The sequence below is a fragment of the Pelodiscus sinensis genome, chromosome 23 (genome assembly GCF_052426305.1).
Source record: "Pelodiscus sinensis isolate ZL-2025 chromosome 23, ASM5242630v1, whole genome shotgun sequence".
NCBI lineage: Eukaryota > Metazoa > Chordata > Testudines > Trionychidae > Pelodiscus > Pelodiscus sinensis.
In genome coordinates, this window is record NC_143074.1 from 837,351 (window position 1) to 855,800 (window position 18,450).

Consider the following 18,450-nt stretch of genomic DNA (forward strand, 5'->3'; position numbering starts at 1 on the left):
ACGCACTGTTAGCGCCGCTGCACCGGGCTGCATCGGAACCGGTGATGGCTTCTCCCCAGTAGCCCCCCCGCAAGGAAATTAATTTCCTTCTAATGTTATTCTGAGTCCAGGCAAGAAGCTGCCCCATTCCAAGGAATAGCTCACAGCAAGAATCAGTCTCAGATGGGAGGAGACCAGAGAGCTGAGAAACATGGACATTAGAAACCAAACACAAGCAGAACCATGCAGGCCACAAAATGATGCAGAGCGAACCATCAGGCTTGAAACCAACGCTTGGTCTGGGGAGGGCAGACTGCGCCCTCCAGAGCTGGGCACCTCGTGGTCACTTGCTGGGGGGGATTTAAGGGCTAATCCTTGCAACCTTTTTGTTTATACTAATACGAGCTGAGATTTTCCAAGGGGCCTCTGCAATTCAATAGGAGCTGGAGCTCCAATTCACTTGGGACCCCTGGAAAACCCTGCCAGAGACAAGGAAGATAAAGAACATCAAGCACAGGCCAGGCCAGCCCAGGGAAAGCAAGGCTGCCAGCAGCAGAGCTCAGCAGCGTGTGCTCCCTGGCAGGAAGCTGTGTCTGAGAGGCAAGGAAACGAGAAGGCTTTGACGACGGCAAGCCCATGCAGCTCCTCACCAGCTTTCCCAGCGACCGCGCCAAGATGCCATGTTTACTTCCAGCCTTCCTCTCTGCTCAGCTGCCAAGCAGCCTTAACGACCGGACGAGAACCACTGGGCCAGGAAACGCACTGCATCACATCAGATCAAAGGGACATTACACAGGGAGATCTCACTGAAATCAACCCTGCTTTACCTGGGCTCCAAGTGCTCTGCCAAGGGGCCAAGGTTACCCCAGGGCAAAAGAACTTTAGCCCCCCATCTTCTTGCTAGGAAGGCCTGTATCTGCGGGAAGCATTCCCACAGCAGCTATTCATTATCAGCACCCACATTTTAACTCCACAGGATGTTCTGAAAGTGACACTGTTATACCAGATGTGACTGAGTCCAGCCAATGATCAAAACTTATCAGCAGACGGGGAAGGGTTCTGGCTTTACGTCTTCCCCATGGCATGTGTGTTGGCGAGATTTTGCATTACTGTCTGGCTCCCTGCATTTGCAGGAGTGCAGAGTGGGTGCAGGGATTTGGGTTGTGACTGGGGGTGGGGAATTGGGGGTGCAGAGGTTTTGGGTTATGTGGAGTAAGGGTGCAAGAGGGGGAGCAGAGAGTTGAGGGAGGGAGGACTTGGGGTGCCAGAGGCAGGCTCTGGCTAGGAATCACTTACCTGGGCAGCTCCCAGCCAGCTGCCCTGCCCAGCAGATTCCTCAGCCAGGAAGAGGCCACAAGCACTTCTCTGGCCCCAGATGTCGTGCATGGGAAGAGGAAGTCCTGTCCTCCCCAGACCCGCCAGCTGAGCCCAGCACAGGATAGAAGCCATCAGGTGGGTCTTCCCCATTCCTGCCCCCTGCCCCATAGCAATTTACCTCTCTGCCAGCTGCCCTGGGCATCCGAAACAATTGCTCTTGTGGAATCCCTTTACTTGTCTGCCAAAAAGTTACTTTTTTTGCAAAAGAATCTGCGGGAGACATAAATTCTGTGCATGCACAGTGGCACACAGTTCCCCGCAGAGCAGACACAGCCTGGGTCACATTAGTCTTGTGTGGCCCCAGAAGATTAAATTACGACAGATGAGTCTCACGTCAGAGGAAAAGGGGAGCTACATAAAACTAAAGCCTGTTGCAGGAAACAGCGAATGGATCCCAAACGTGAACTGCCCCTAGCAACGAAGCAGACATGCCAATGGGCTTTACATGGCCATCCATGTAGTCAGCGGTTCCTGTTGGCGGTGAGTGACAGGAAACGCTCTCTACCAAACTACTCGGGAAAGTTGGTTCCCTTTTTCCCCTGTTGTGATTCAAAAACTGAAAGCTCTGATTAGTCTCCTGTCTCTCAGAGTGATAACGAATGTACCGGAAAACAAAACTAGAGAAAGGTTCAATAAGTCCTAAAGTGACAAAATCCAGCACTATTCAAAGCAGATTCTCCACAGAAAACAACTGATTTCTACTGAGTAGAAGAACAGGTGGAAATCTAAGAATGGATTTTTTTTTTCATCTTAGACACACAAAACCCCAGAATCTTGCTTTTTGGAAGTTTCACCATACAGCCCGGTTCCTGTTTGAACCCATTAACCCTTTTCCACACACCCCTCGTCCACTTGCAGAAAAACCCCGGAGGCCCAAGAGGAAGTGACTGCACGTTTGACATATTTGTCATTGTGTCTAGCTTTCTCCCATGCTTTTTGAACCCGGGCCAGGCAGCAAAGGGACGTAACCTTGAGCTGGGCTGAAGCCTGTCTTTCCCAGCAATAGAAAGGGGAGAGGGTCTGGGCTGGAAAAACGAGGAGGCAGCTTTTCCCTTTCCTTTCTGCAAAAATCCCCCCCTCCTTCCCACCACCCTACTCTGCACCGGTGGGACATTAGACAAATTCAGCCAGGGCATATCGGAATGCTCCACCTCGGAGCAGAAGTCACCACGTGCTGCTCAGAGGCCAGAAGGAAACTTGCAGGCCTGCTGCTACAGTTGATACAAGGTACTCACTCATTCACCCAGCACGTTTTCCTCATAAACCAATCCCCAAGCCCTTCCCAGAAAGCGGGCAGGCATTCTGTTTACCCTGTTCCCATTATCGGGGCAGCGGTTAATGGGAACTACACCAGGTGGCTCTTCTGCCTCGTCCACTGTGTGCCAGCAGCATAACACAACGGGTCCTACAAACACACACTGCATCTCACAGCAAAGCCCTCCTTTGTGTCGCCACTGTCTAGCAAAGCTTATAGGTTGATGCTATAGACTACATGCATCTCCCACCCCCAGTAAACATTTAGCAGGCTGGCCAACCCGGCTCAGTCCTGGCTCGCGCCGGGTCTGGGAGCTCAGTGCCCCCCCCCCCACTTCAAGACAGGGGCTGCTGCCACCCCACGCTGCTGCCTGAGTCAGCTGGTCTGCGAGGGGAGCTGGTTTTTAAACTGGCTTCCTTCGCAGACCAGATCCCACCTGGCACCCTGTGCTGCTGCTGCTATCTCGGAGCCAGCATCGCGGAGCAGCAGGGCTCCTCAGGCGTGGGGCCAGAGCGCACTGGCTGCCGGCCCCACCCCTGGGGACTACAGAATAGTCGAGTAACCGATGGGAATTCGTGCGGTTATTTGCCTATTCAATTAACCGATAGTTAACACCCCCAGCACTGTCTGCACGGACTGTCTCAACAGACCAAGCAAGGAAGCTCAGCTCATGGGCTTTCCTCTCACCCTCTGGGTCAGGGAGAAGGCATGTTGCTGCACACTGCTGGGGAAGCCGGAACGGCTACTGCCCGTGCCATGTGAATGAACAGAGGCCTGGAAGCCTGGGGGCTGTCAGCCCTGCATCTCCCCTCACTGTTCACTCTGTTTAAAAGAAGAATGGATTAGGGGTTAGCAGAAAACTCTGCTGGCTTCCCACTGAGGGATGGGAAGCTGAGAAACGGTGAGCAGGTTACTCTCCAACACAGTCACTGTCTCAACTTTGCAGAGTCCCCCGGTGAATGGCCACATCAGGTCAGACCAAAGGTCCCTCTAGGCCAGTGTCCTGTTGGCCAACAGTGGCCAGTGCCAGGTGCCCCAGAGGGAGGGAGCAGAACAGGGAATCCTCACGTGATCCTCCCGTCGCCCATTCCCAGCCTCTGCGCCACCCTCCCCACGAGGCCCGGAGAGCACTGCACGGCGCAAGTGGAAATCAAGAGAGGAAGACCAGGCCCAGGTTTGTCAGGGGTGGATCAGACATCACGCGAGTCTGTGCTTGTCCTGAACGAAGCCATCCTGGGCTCTGTGCACAGGCAGGGCTAGGACTGGTGAGAACACAACAGATCCCTTCCTTTCCCACTGCGCACCCCTCCCCACGGGGTACCCAGGTTCCACTGCCTGGAAAGAGAGGAGGAGGATCGCACAGAGGAGCGGGAAATACCAGCGAAGGGGCCACCTCCTTTGCTCCCTCCATCCCTGGTAGACACAAGACATGGCCCCTCTGAAAGCCTGGGTATTTCCGGAGGGCAGTGGACTCTCTCCCATCACACTAGAGACCAAGGGAGGAGCAATATGAACATATATTTATAGCAGCAGTGCAATTATTTCTCTTACAGGAGGAATATTTCCATGCTGGGTTTTTTCCTTCCCTTATCATAGACTCTATATTTATAGCGTGAGAATCCTGCCTCACACAACACACGCTGCCAGGCCGCTGCGCTCAGAGTCCAGTTCTGGCTTCTCTAACAGCCCCTTTTCGGGCAGCCCCGATCTACGCTCCCCTTGGGGGACATGCTCAGGAGCCAGCGGAGTTTGGGGCACCCCCCAAGAGACTTGGGACTGGGAGCGTCCATGGTGTTGCCTTTGGGCAACTGAGCAAGATCAACAGTCTTTGGGCTAGATCCGGAGCCTCACTCCAGCACCACAAAGCAGCCAACAGAGCTGCAACCCCCCCCGCCCGGTTCTCCTCTGGTTACTTGCCCCAGCAGCCATCAGGACACTGCCTGCTGTGATACTGGGGGAAGAAAACTGCCACCTGCCCACTGAGGCCACGCCCAGCAGCTGCGCCAAAAGGGCATGTCCCTGCCTCAGTGTCCTGCCCACCTAGAAGAGGCTGACTGCACAGGCTGGTCGTGGCAATGCGCCCCCGTGTTTACAGCATGTCATGGATGAGCAGAGGGAAAGGTTATAAATTCCTGTGAACCTGAGACTTCTGCTTTGAAAGGGAGAGAAACAACACAGTGCCTTGGGCTGCCTGCAGCCCCTCCCACACTCACATTTAACACATTTCAGACAAAAGTCTGGTCCTTTCCACACTGACCTGGGGATTTCATGGGCTGTGGGGCTTTCGTGCCATTGAGACTGATACGGGCCCTTTGCTAGATGAAGCCATAGAATGAGGGTTCAGTGTGTCCAGAGCCTGCTTTATTTTCTTCACCCTTGTGTGTGGGATACCAGCACGAGAATGAAACGCCAAGTCCCTGGGCTTCTTGGAAACGACTTCGGAGTTACACGAAAAGAACTGCAATAACCTGGATGTAAAATGCATGCAATGAATAACCGCAATGTGCTACACCCATGGGCAGCGTCTTTTAACCAAAGATTTTAAGGCTCTGGATAAAAGTGAATTATCACAATAGTAAAAAGGAAACTGTCTGACACCCATTTTAGAGTTGGGGAAACTGAGGCACAGAGCGTGAATCTCCCCCAGTCAATGATAAATCTGGGTCCAGAGCCCTTAAGACCCAGCTCTAGTCACCAGACTGTGTTGCCTTGCAGCAGCTAGTGCTGGGCAACTTGCTGCATGCAATGGACAAAGCCATTTCTTACCAAAGGCTGAGAAAACGTGACCAAGGAAACACCTAGAAAGAGATTCCGACAGGCGAGGAAGATAATGGCCATGCTATTTGAGGGCCTAGTTTCACACATTAAGTCTGCAAGGCCTATGGCTCCAGCCCCTGAGTATCTATTCGCTCTGGGCAAGGCCATGGAAGTCGGAGCGCCTGATCCCGCTGTGGAGACTGCACCGCACAATGACTGGAGGTTGGAATAAAGGCTTCGGGGGGCAGATTTTATAAACTGAGAATCAAAGGGGCTGTGCTAGTCTGGATCCCCTTCTCCCACACGCAGGTGGGCATCGGGAGCGATGTGAAGGGGGTGCCCGCCTCTTTCCGGGGTTCAGCACCAAGAAGGGCGTGAAGGGAGAGACGTGGCGAAAAGGATGCTAGGTGTGCTACCGTTCAGCGCCCGAGGCTCCCTGCGCACAGCTGCAATTTGAACCATCTGCCTGCACCGGCGCAGGGCAACGGGGAGAGGAAAAGGGGAGGGATTCCCACAAGTGGCCAGGAGGGAGCCAAGGCTCCCTTTGCAACTGGGGAAACTAGGTTTGGGGGAGGCTTTAGTAGGGCAGCCATCACATCAGCCCAGATGACCAGAGATGGAGCCCAGCCAGCCCAGATGGTAGGGAACAGGTGTTCTGCACCCTGAGGAAGGGAAAGAAAAGGGTCGAGGAACCAGGACAGAAGCAGCAGTTCCAGGAAACACCAGCAAGTATCGGGCTTGAACGTGGTAACTCCCTTTGCTGCCCATTCTGCCTGGGCCCTGGGGACACTGCTAGTGCCGCTGTGGTGGGGCACGTGGGCGGCGGATGCTGCTTCTCCTGGGGAGGTTAGTTCTTGTCCCAAATGAACAGCAGGTCTGCATGGAGATGGGGCCACAGGAGTCCCAGCCCTGGGCCCAGGCTGTGTGGAGCAGGAGAGTTAGAGCCCTCGGGCAGGGCAGAGCAATGAACAGCCGGGGCCTCGGCTCTGAGGCAGGAGGGGGCAGTAAATAGTCAGGGCAGTTCCCAGCAGTAACTAGTTGCAGCCTGGTGCCCTGAGACTCCCAGTGCAGAGCTGCGGAACCTGGCTCTGCAAGCCCAGGGTGCTCCGGGGAGAGAGGCACGAGGTGGCTGTTTCACCTGCCCTGGGACAACCAGCACCAGGATTAATAGACTGAGGTCACCTCCAGTCGCTTCACTCGGGCTTGTCTATGCAGCACTGCTGGACAGAGACGTCCTGCAGCAGCAAACAAGCACCGGCCCCTGGGGGGGAAGCCACAGGGCTCAGGCACGGCGCGAGGGCAGTCCCAGGAGCCAAACGCCGTGGGTGAGAGCAGCAGGGCCCAGAGCTTTGGGAAGGCCCAGGGGTAGCGGGGGGCAGGCTGCCTTGCACTCACTGGCAGCAGCGGCTCCACTCCCCCAGCTTGTCACTCAGGGAGGGGAGATGCGAGACCGCCCCTCGCACACTCCGATGGGAAGCGGAGCAATGCAGCCAGGGGTGTGGAGCCGCCTGCTGCCGCCAGGGAGTGCCGGGGGCCCAATCCTACTGCCAGCACCAGACCCCTGCTAGGCCCCTGGGCCGCATGGCTGGCAGGAAGAGGTGGGAGGGGTGTGGCGGAACAGGATGGGAAAGGTGGGGCAGGACTGGGGCAGAGGGCATGGTGTACTCTCCCTCCCTTGGGTGGTGCAGGGAGAAGTCATGTGCACCGTGTCCTTCCCCATTTGTCCCTGCATGGGGATACTACCATAGGCACGGACGTTGTGGGTGGTGTCACCCATGGACAGCCACCCCAATCAGCACTTCCCCTCCCTCCCAGTGACTCCCAGCCCCTCAGGTGCAATTGGGGAGGGGCAGGAGGGGTGAAGTGGGGTGGGGCCTGGGGCAGAGCCGGGGTGAAGAATCCTCCGGCACAGAAGAAAGGCAGTGCTTCTGGATGATGCTTTTTTCCAAAAAGGCGCCTCCACCAGTATCACACCAGACTGGACTAAAACAAACCTCCTGCCTTCTCCACAAGGGCAGCAAAAATCTCTAGGTCATTCATGACTGCCGGTCCCTGGTGTTTATGGGGTTAAATAATACACTGACTGGGGGAGATCAGCTGGCTCGAAAGTGAGGTGCCCGTTTAGCAGAGTGGGCCAGACTTAGCCCTGGTTTAAATCTACTGCAATTATTTAATTTAATTGATTTATTTAAAAATTGTTTAAAACCACAACAAATAAATAAATAAATATATAAAGTAAAATATAGGACCCTACCGGGGGGGGGGGGGGGGAGGGGGCGGAGCGGGAGGGATAAGACCTGCTACTATGGGACTGACCCCAAGGATTCATTTTATTGGGTGGCTCTCCCATTCCCACCAACATTAATAGCAGCTGGGCTGTACAATATTGGTCAGTTACAGGCACCGCATGCGTATGGTTCAGCACTAAGTGACCCACTAAGGAACTGCATTATCAGGTGGGGATGGCATGACATAAGGGAGTAAAATCAGGAAAGGACCAAACACAGAGGCCTTTGCCTTCCTAGAAATAACAGTATATTGTTAACTCAGGCTGGGTAGCTCAAGGAACATGCTTAGTGAAGACAAGGCAGTTGGTAGTTTTCACAAAAGTTGCGGGTTGAGTATAAGGACCAGGTTCCTCAATCATTTTTAACTCCATCTGTGAGCTCATGTGAAAACTATAAACAGCCTCATCTTTCCTAGGCTTGTGGTGCTAGCTAGCTTTAAAACCACACCTTTTCCTAGTGAAGACATAGCCATCGTGGCAGAAAGAGAAGTGAAATAAATATTTCTGTTCTCTATTTGGGGAAAACCAGATGATATAATCTCATCACATGGTGACAATAACACTCTTTCCATTTCACTAAGTATCTCTGGAGGATGTGAAACAGAAGGACTAAAGTCAGACATTTTTTATAAAAAGCACATCCAGGTACGTTGCCTCAAGTGGTTTTTAAACACTAGTTGAAGAACTCACTGAATGTTAATGTTGATTTTCAGCAAGTTCTGGAGCATCAGGAAAGTTCCCGAAGACTGAAGGAAGCTAATGTTTGGCCAATTTTAAGGATAAATGGGATGACCCTGGTAATTATAGGCCTGACAGCTTGACAAGAATCCTGGACAAAATAATAAAGTAACTACCAAGGGACTGGATTAATAATTCATGCAAATGAGATTTTGTCAAACTAACTTGGCACTTTTTGTTGCTGGGGCGATAGGTTTGGTTGAGAAAGGTAAAAGCGTTGCTGTAATAGGCATTTGAGTTGGTACATTCTGATTAAAAACCAGAACAGTATCAAATCAACATGGCACTCACTTAATGGATGAGCCATGTGATAGGCCTGAAAATGTAACTGTAAACAGGGAGCCGTCATCTCAAGGACGCACGTCCAGTGGGGTCTCACTGTGATCAATTCTTGGTCAGAATCTATTTAACATTTTTATCAATGACATGGAAGAAAATAAAATTATTACTCAGAGTTTGCAGTTGTCCCAAAATTGCATGAAGAGGACAAGTAATTGATTCAGAGCAAACAGGATTGCTTGCTAAACTGTGCGCAAGGAAACAATGTACTTTTTTAATTAGCTGTGAAGAAAGACTGTAGGCCTTATTCATGGGAGGCAGGACTAGCTGAGGAAGCAGTGACTCTGCAAAAAGAGTTGGGGGTTGTTATGAATAATCAGCTGAACATGAATTTGCAATGTGATGCTGTGGCCAAAAGAGTTAATGAAACCTTGGGATTCATACACAGGGGAATCCCCAATGGGAGAGGTGTTATTTTACCACCTTTGCACTGTGAATGAACTGGAGAGGGTTCAGAGAAGAGCGATCCCAATGATTAAAGGATTAGAAAGGCAAAGTGGCTGATATAAATCTTGTATTGGACCTACATGTGTTGAACTTAAAAAACAACAAATAGTCTGGTGGCATTTTATAAACTAACCAAACATGTAGATAGGATCATGAGCTTTCGTGGACACAGCCCACTTCTTCAGATGACTGGAGTTTTGAGTTTAGGATGTCCACACCCAAAATAAATAGTGGAGAAGAGAGAGGGGGGAAGGGAAAAAAATGGAAGGGGGCAGGAAACAAGAAGCAGAGGGTATGTAAATATCAAAGGGAAAACTAAACAGGCAAAACTGGTAATCTATAAACACCTAAAATTGGCTAGTTAAAAGAAGCAGATAAGGATCTTAGGATAGCAATTAGAGAGGAAGAGTACTACCACAAGAATCTACACAGCTAAGAACCACCACTAAGGAACTACCTTATCAGCATTCTATACAATAAAAAAAAATCAAGGAGCTCTCAACGTTAGAAACTATCATAAAAAACCAAGTGCTGAACCTACATGTGTTGGTGAGACTACCTAGAGGTAGTCTCAAACATGCCTTGAATTGAAGACTCAAAGAGCTCAATCTATTTAGCTTAGCAAAGAGAAGGCTAAGGGGTGTAGAAGCACCTACACAGGGAACAAATATTTAGTATTGGACTCTTCAGTCTAGCAGAGAAATATGTAACATAATCCAATGGCTGAAACGAGAAGCTAAACACATTCAGACAGGAAATCGGGTGGCATGTTTCAAAGTGAGCATCATTCACAATGGGAACAGTTTCACCAGGTCCTGGCTGAGTCTTAATCACTGACAATTTGAAATGGAGACTGGATGGTTTTCTAAACAATCTGCTCTGCAAATGATTTGGGGGCAGTTCTCTGGCCTGTGTTACACAGGGGCTCAGACTAGACTATAACGATTGTACTTTGTGACTTTGGAAGCTTATGAATCTGAGAAGTGAAGAGCCCCAACACAATGGACATTTAATCAGTGGAACTCCTTCCCAGGAGGTGCTGTGATGGTCACAACTATAACTGGGTTCAGAAAAGACTTAGGCAAGTTCAAGGAGGCTAGGTCCATCAGTGACTATTAGTCACAGCGGCCAGGGATGCAACCACATGTGCTGGATGTCTTTAGACCTCTGGCTGTCTAAAGCTGGGACTGGATGCCAGGGAAGGGATCACTTAATGATTTCTGTTCTGAAGCACCTGGCATTGGTCACTGTGGGAAGACGGGATACAGGGCTAGATGGGTCATTAGTCTGACCCAGTGTGGTCATTCTTATGTTTGTGGACTGGGAAGGAGTCTGCATGGGCCTTGTCCAGTTCGGTGAATAGGCACGGAAGGGTCTGCGTGTGCCTGGGATAGATATGGGGAGAGAGTTCGCACAGCCCCCATCCCACTCAGGAAGAAGAAACAGCAACAGGAAGAGGCGAGATCTAATTCAGACAAAAGTTAAACAGAGATGCTAGATAGTGAAGCCAGAAGTTGCTAATTAATATCAAGTTGCCTTGGAGAACCCTCAGAAACACAAGCAGACAGAGCTTGTTTAAAATATCTGCTACTGCGGCTCTGCTCTGAAAGCCGACGCTCCGTCCTAGTCGGACATGTCTGCAGCCGCTGCTGCTACTGACTTTCACTTAGCACGCTGCGAACATGCTCTGGAGTTGGAATCAGCACCAGCAGCCTGGAGAGGCTTCACTTCCCTTCCCTTCCCTTCACCAGACTGGCTGGTGACTTACACCTTCCTCCCCCAGAGGCAGAGCGGGGCTCCCTAGTACCGGAAAGGACACTCAGCCAAGCATGCATACATCAGTCAGAAAGGCTACCACCAGGCTGAGCATCAGCTTTGCAAGTCCATCATGTGTGGTGGCACCAACCCTCCGTGCTTCACACGGCCCATTATGAAGTGCAGCTCCTGCATCCTTCACACTGCTGGCATTAATGTTCACAAACTAGGTTTCCTTTGCCCCAGGATGGATCTCCCCCGCAGCTGAAGTGCAGAAGTGTCAATATTCTGCTCTAAATCAGACACCTACTGCTCTGACAGCTGGTGAACGGTGCAGGCCAGACACAGCTGGTCTACTCCCCGGTGAGCAGGGATTCCTGGTCTTCTAAAAGGCTACGGCCAGATCCTTTTGCTGTCAAAGAGAATGGCGAAATCCTGACCTCACTGGTGACAGGGGGAGTTTTATTGTTCACGTCTATGGGGCCAGGATTTCTCCCTGGACAGTTTCCCACTGACTGCAAAGGAAATAAAGAGCTAACTCCGAAATGTGACCAGAGACCCCCTTGAAATGCCCGTTCACACCTCATGCAGGAAGAAGCCTGGAGCCCTGGTGCAGGGCCCTTGCGATTGGTGCAATTAGCGCCTGGTTTGGTTTTCTTGGAAAGTCAGCCCTGGAAGAGGCAACCAGAAAGTGCTTTATCCAGCTGGATGCCTTTGACCAGAGCCTTCTGTTCACTTATAACTCCAGCCAAATGATCTAAAACCAGGTCTGGTTTCCAGTCTGGGGACAGCCGCGGACGATCTCTCTATTGGCGGTGCAGGACTTTTTATAGTCCTGCCCCTTTTACCATGTGGGCCACTGCCCTAGAAGATCCAAGTGGAATCCTGCAGCTATCTCTGGCCGTTTGTTTGATGAGAACTTCCTCACTAGCAAAGTAACTGGCTGGTTCGTTTGCTATTTTTGACTCTAGAACGGCAAGCGTAACCAACATTTAAGCATTTTCCCACCCCTTTCATGTGACAACGCTGTGCCCAATCACAGGACTCGGTTCTGAGGATTAAACGAATTATCAGTTTCACTTCCCTAGTATCCTTCTGGTTCCTTTTCAGGGGATGCATCCCCCTTTGCTACTCTAAATCATGTGACTATTTGCTGCTCTCATAAAATAGAGTTTTTTAATCTGTTTGCTTTTAGTTGTCTTTTGTAGGTAAGTTAGTTATTTGCATTGCCAAGGTGTTTGCATAACATGTACTTTGCAGTAATTGCTTTGTTTCTCTAAACACAATAGCTAATCCTTAGATAAAGTGAAAACATTTGTCCTTTTTGGACATGGCCTTCCTAGTGCTGAAAACAAAGCTAAAATCAATATTTAAAAACAACCAAATGCCTAACTCTTTACAGAGATGGGGGGGAACTTGAAATCTGTTTTAATAATCAAGTTCTACACCTGTCCTGAGTCCCTTTGGCAGCTTTTTTGGGGTTTACTTTTATTCATTTCTATTTAATTTGCAAAAGGTTCTTCTCTAACCTGTTGCTTTGTGAAACACCCAAATGAACAACAGGGGAAACTGCCTAACAAATTAATCCAGGGCAACAGTGAAAGTGATGGCGCACAAAGTGCTGCTAAATGTCTAAATTAAAAAATAATTACTAAACACACATTCTTCTCCAATCTGTTTCAGCGATAGACATCCTGGGGGTTACAAATTACATGAAGGAGTTTTAAAATGTTCAAACATAAGCATGCATTTTAATCGGCAGAGTCCCTGTCATTCTAACACACTAGTAAAATGCTCATATAAAAGGCTTATCAAAATCTCACACTAGTCCGAGACTTAAGGAGCCATTATTTTTGTGAATAGCCTTGATTCCAAACCTGTTCTACTTTCTGCTATCAAATATGTAAATGAACACAAGGTAAATTGCACAATGTCATGGATACAGTTCAACAGCTTCATGTCTTTCCTTCTCTACCTACCATGAAATAGGCTTTTCATTCAAAAAGGAGAGTTGTTCTTCTGCCTTCAGCACCTTTGGGACGTCCCCATAGATACTGCAATATGTTTTCCACTGATGTAAATGGACATGATCTTTCTGAGACAGGGGTGTTTGTCTGCCAATGGCTTCTCAGTGCTAGTTTCCAGAACCCTTAAGCGGGGTTTAAGAAGGGCAATATGGAGGGCTAGAGCTTTGTGTGTCAGACTCTGACCAGAGGCTGGTGGGAGTGCTGTGTGCTGGAATTTGGGATGCTTTCGCACAGTTAAAAATGGATTTGCTTTAAAACTCTCTCACAACAAATGGGTTTCAGTGCATGAGATAAAGGCAGGGGCGATTTAAAATGTAAAAGTAACAGAGGATCTCAGATTAACTGCAAGGTGGGAGGAAATGGGTTGATGTAGAACAGGGGTCTCAAACTCCTGACCCACCGGCCATCACTGATTCAGTTTAAGTCTTGCTCACCCTCTTTTGAGTCCATGTGATTCCTTGAAGCCAATGTGCTTAAGTGATGTACAGAATTGGAACTAAAAGCATAGTTTAGTACATTTCAATAAGTATACCTTACAAAACTAAGTGCTGAGAGCTCATGCCACAAGAACAGCTATATGGACTTCAGCATTGAAAATCTAGTGTAAACCTAAAATATCTGCTTTTCAGGAGTGAGAGATAAAAAGACCCGACGTGCACAAACAACTGGATATCGGACTCCAAGTCAAATTTACATCTTTCCATGCTTACCTAGTATTAGACCCAGAGATCTAATCTGGGAAACCTCTGGAATATTTTTAATGCTCTCCCTAAGGATGATCTTGGCATAAATCAGTGAAGTGCATGTTTCCTTTCCTACTGGATGAGGAATGTGGTTGCATTACAAGGGCTGACCTGTAGACATGCCTGCATTTAGCTGACACACTTCATCAGTGGAGATGATTCTTAGGCACAGTGAGATATGTGAAAGCACAATACAGCCTCTCAAAAACCAGCATGCAAGAAATTAATTAATTAGCCAGCAGTGACACTGAGCAGTGCTTGAACAAAGAGATCCTGTTCTGGAACACTAGGCAGTGAAAGGGACAGGTTTCATAGTAGCTATGGGCAAGAATCAGTGGGGAAACGAATGGAGGTTGGACTATGATCGAACTCTGATGTAACCCTTTGGAGAGTTATCCATGAAACTGATTTATAATGAGTGACAATGTCAGAATTACTTAGAAAAAACCCACTGGGATTATAAACCTCAACAACCAATTGGTGTGAGAATCTTACATTAAGGGTACAGTTAATCTGCTTCACTATGCAGCTGTCCAAACCCCCTCCCATCCCCCCGGTCCCTGGGGCTGACAGAAAGGGGGAGAGCGACAGCCCTTGGAAATGAAGGTTTTCTTGCTCAGCAGGAAGCCCGTAAGACCAGGAAGAGAGTTCTTTGAAGGCTCTCAAGAGTGTCCTATCCACTCCTCTGTAGCTGGTAATTAATGAGTAGAACAACTTACCCAGAATTGTGGTGGATTCTCCATAACTGGCATTTTTAAATCAAGATGGGACTGCCCTCTAAAAGATGGCTGCAGCACAACAGAACTTAATTCGGGAATGTCCTTTGGCCTGTACTTGGCAGCAGGACAAGTGAGGCGATCACAATGGCCCCCTCTGGCCTTAGGATCTATGAATCTAAAGTGATGTGGGGAATTTCAGGGCTCTCCATCCTGCAGAGAGATCCTAACGTTTGAGGCAGGCAGACAGACACAGAATAGTCCATTTTTACTTTTAATAAAGCGCATGTGATGATTGGAAAATATATCTTGTAAATCAAAACCCATGCAAGAGCCTCTTAAGGACAAGAATTGATAACTTCCAGCTCAGTATATTTCTCAAAGTTACATTCCAAACAGCCCATTCTCAGGGAGAAGGCAGCTCATTCATTTGATCAGAATTCTCATTCAAAAGAAGCATCAGTCAAGATTCATTTCCTCGGAGTTACAGAGTAGGCGATCGAGGGTTCTGGTTGCCAGGCCCTGTCGGCAGTATGACTGGCCTTCTAGGCGCTCACTAGAGCCCAGCACTGCGACTGCGCCTAGCACGACATTTGTTCTGCTAGTGTGGCCCAGGGCATCAAGTCTCTATTCCTGGATCTGCTCCTGGCACTGGCACTGTCTTTCTAGTGGGGTGCTTTCATTTCACTGCCTTGGGATGACATCAAGCTACTCACAGGATAGATATCACCGTGACTGTCTCATCTGACCTCCTGCACACACAGGTCCCAGACCTTCACCAACCCTCTCCTGTTCCAGGTGGAGCTACTGCAGTCCTTCAAATCTTAACATTTAAAGGACTTTAAAGAATCCACCATTTACTCTAGTTCAAACCAGTAAATTGTCCATGTCCCATGCTGGAAAGGAAGACCAACCTTCCCACCCACTCCTACCAATCTAACATGGAAGAAAACTCCTACCCGTCCCCAAATGTAGTGATAAGTTAAACCCAGAACATGTGAGTAAGACCCACTATTTCTCTGCATCAGAGGGGTAGCCGTGTTAGTCTGGATCTGCAAATGCGACAAGGAGTCCTGTGGCACCTTATAGACCAACAGATGTATTGGAGCTTAAGCTTTCGTGGGCAAAGACCCACTTCATCAGATGCATGAGGAATTTCTCTGTTTCTCTGCAGTAACTCGGAGCTCTATCCGTCTGGTGCCTATCTCCGGCCACTAGAGACGTGTGCTAATAGCAGTTAAGAGCATAAGAATGGCCATAGTGGGTCAGACCAAAGGTCCATCTAGCTCAGTGTCCTGTCTGCCAACAGTAGTCAACGCCATGTGCCCCAGAGAAATGGACAGAACAGGCACCATCAATTAATCCATCCCCTGGCACCCATTCCCAGCTACTGGCAAACAGAGACTAGGGACACCGTTCCTGCCCAGCCTGGCTCATAGCCATTGATGGACCTAACCTCCAGGAATTTAGCTAGCCCTTTTTTGAACCCTGTTATAGTTTTAGCCTTCGCAACGTCCTCTGGTTAGGTGTTCCACAGGCTGCATTGCATAAAAAAGGCTTTCTTGTCATTGCTTTAAAACATCTCTCTTTTCATTTCATTCAGTGACCCCTACTTCTTGTGTTATGAGGAGGACTAAATAACGTTTCCTTATTTAGTTTCACCACACAAGTCACAATTTAGTAAACCTCTATTATAGCTCTCCCCTTAGCCATCTGTTCTCTAAGCTGAAAATCCGAGTCTTATTAATCTTTCCTCATATGGAAACTGTTCCATACCCGTAATAATTTTTGTTGACCTTTTCTGAATCTTTTCCCATTCCAATATATGTTTTTTTGAGATGGAACATGCCATGGATTTACACAGCAGCAATAAGATATTTTCTGTCATATTACCTATTCCTTTCTTGCACATGGGCCAAATGTCATTCCAGGCAGCTCATCATGCCCCCCTCCATAAACTCATCAAACTCAGTCTTGGGACACATTCTTTTTTTGCCTCCACTACTTCCTTTGGAAAGCCTTTCCAGAACTTTATACCTCAGATAGTTTTAAACCTTTGTCAGATTGGCAATCTTGTTGATTGACAGATTATACCCATTGGTTATTATACCAACAATGTCTCAAATTAAATAACTCCTCTCCCTCCCTGGTGTTTGTCCGTCTGAGAACAAGTCTCTCTCTCCACAGCCTTTGTTTTGTTAAACTAAATAAGCCAAGCTCCCGAAGTCTCTTGTGAGGCAAGTTTTCCATTCCTCTGACCATCCTAGTAGCCGTCTCTCAACTCGTTCCAGTTTGATTTTTTTAAGGGCTGGAAGAGACCTCAAGAACCCATCCAGTCCGAACATGTACTTGAAACAGAACCAACCACATCTAAATCATCCCAGCCAGGGCTTTGTCAAGCTGGGCTTTAAAACCCCCTAGGAAAGAAGATTTCATCCCCTCTTTAGGGAACCAATCCCAGCACTTCACCACTCTCCAAGGGAAATAGTTTTTCCTAATACCCAACCTAGACCTCCCCCACTGCAACTTGAGACCATTGCTCCTTGTTCTGCCATCCATCACCACTGAGAACAGCCTCTCTCCATCCTCTTTGGAACCCCCCTTCAGGAAGTTGAAGGCTGCTCTCAAATCCCCCCTCACTCTTTTCTGCAGACTAAACAACCCAAATCCCTCAGCCTCTCCTCGTAAGTCATGTGCTCCAGCCCCTTCATCATTTTTGTTGCCCTCTGCTGGATACACTCCAATTTGTTCACATCCTTTCCAGGGTGGAGGGAGTAGACACGATACTCCAGATGTGACCTCATCAGTACCAAATAGAGGGTAATGATCAATTCCCTCGATCTGCTGACAAAGCCCCTACTAATGCATCCCAATATCCATTAGCCTTCTTGGCAACAAGGGCACAGTGTTGACTCACGTTCACTATAATTCTCATCCACTCTAACCCCTAGGTCCTTTTCTGCAGAACTGCTACATAGCCAGTCAGTCCCCAGCCTGTACCAATGCTTGGGATTCTTCCGTCCCAAGTGCAGGACTCTGCATTTGTCCTTGTTGAACCTCATCGGATTTCTTTTGGCCCAATCCTCCAAATTGTCTAGGTCACTCTAGACCAGGGTTTCCCAACCTATGGGTCGGGACCCAAATATGGGTCGCCATTACATTTCAAAAGGGTCCCCAAGGTCTCCTCAGGTGGCTCTGCCCTCCCTGCTCCTCTGATTTTTGAGTTGCCCTGGGTCACCAAGTCTTCCTGAATTGTCAAAATGGGTCCCCATCTGGAAAAGGTTGGAAACTGCTGCTCTAGACCCTGTCCCCACCCTCCAGCGTATCTACCTCCCCCCTCCACCCCCCAGCACATGCTGCACTGCTGCATGTCATCTCATTTCTATTACTCTAGTTTTCAAAGGTGTCCAAATCCCTTCTCCACATTGGCTATGCGCCTCCCAACTTTGGGTAATCTGCACATTTTGTTAGCACACTCCACTCTTTTGTGTCAAAGTCGTTAATGAAGATATTCAATAAAATTGCTCCCACAACTGATCCCAGAGGAGCTCCAGTAGTAGCCCCCCACCATCCTGACAGGTCACCTTTCAGCAGGACCCACTGCAGTCTCCCTTTTCCCATCTTTGTCCACCTTTCAATTCTCGTGTTTGTCGCCAACTTCGTCAATTTAACCAATCACTGTCCGTGTGGAACCGTAACAAATGCTCTGCTGAAACCCAGGTAGATTAGCTCTCCTGAATTTCCTTTCTCCACCAAATCAGTCATCTTCTCACAGCAGAAGATCAGGATGGTCTAACGCAATCTAGCTTTTGTAAAACAATCGTATTTTATATCAGCTACTATTTATCCAAGCTTCCCAATTCTGTTCTAAGACTTTGCATACAACTGAGATGATGAATGACTAAAACAAATTAAACCTCGTGCCTCCGATTTAAACCAGGCTCTTACTTCAGAGATCAGGATGAGACCTAATTGGGGGGTTCTCTCACATCAGCCATTGTAGGTTTCCTACACCTTTTTCAGCAACAGC

The 18,450-nt window shown here is 48.7% G+C and overlaps 1 protein-coding gene across 12 annotated transcripts in view; it reads right to left on the bottom strand.

Annotated features, from left to right (window-relative positions):
• The window catches only part of EXD3 (exonuclease 3'-5' domain containing 3), a 347,824-nt gene that overhangs the window by 127,131 nt on the left and 202,243 nt on the right, over positions 1 to 18,450 (bottom strand). The window contains exon 20 of one of the 12 annotated variants that reach the window (XM_075905833.2): positions 4,492 to 5,079. The exons of the other annotated variants lie outside the window; for them this stretch is intronic. Coding sequence (XP_075761948.2) covers positions 5,056 to 5,079 — 24 coding nt within the window. The 3' untranslated portion in view covers positions 4,492 to 5,055. Of the gene's footprint in view, positions 1 to 4,491; positions 5,080 to 18,450 lie in introns of those variants that run through there. 12 annotated transcript variants of the gene reach the window in all.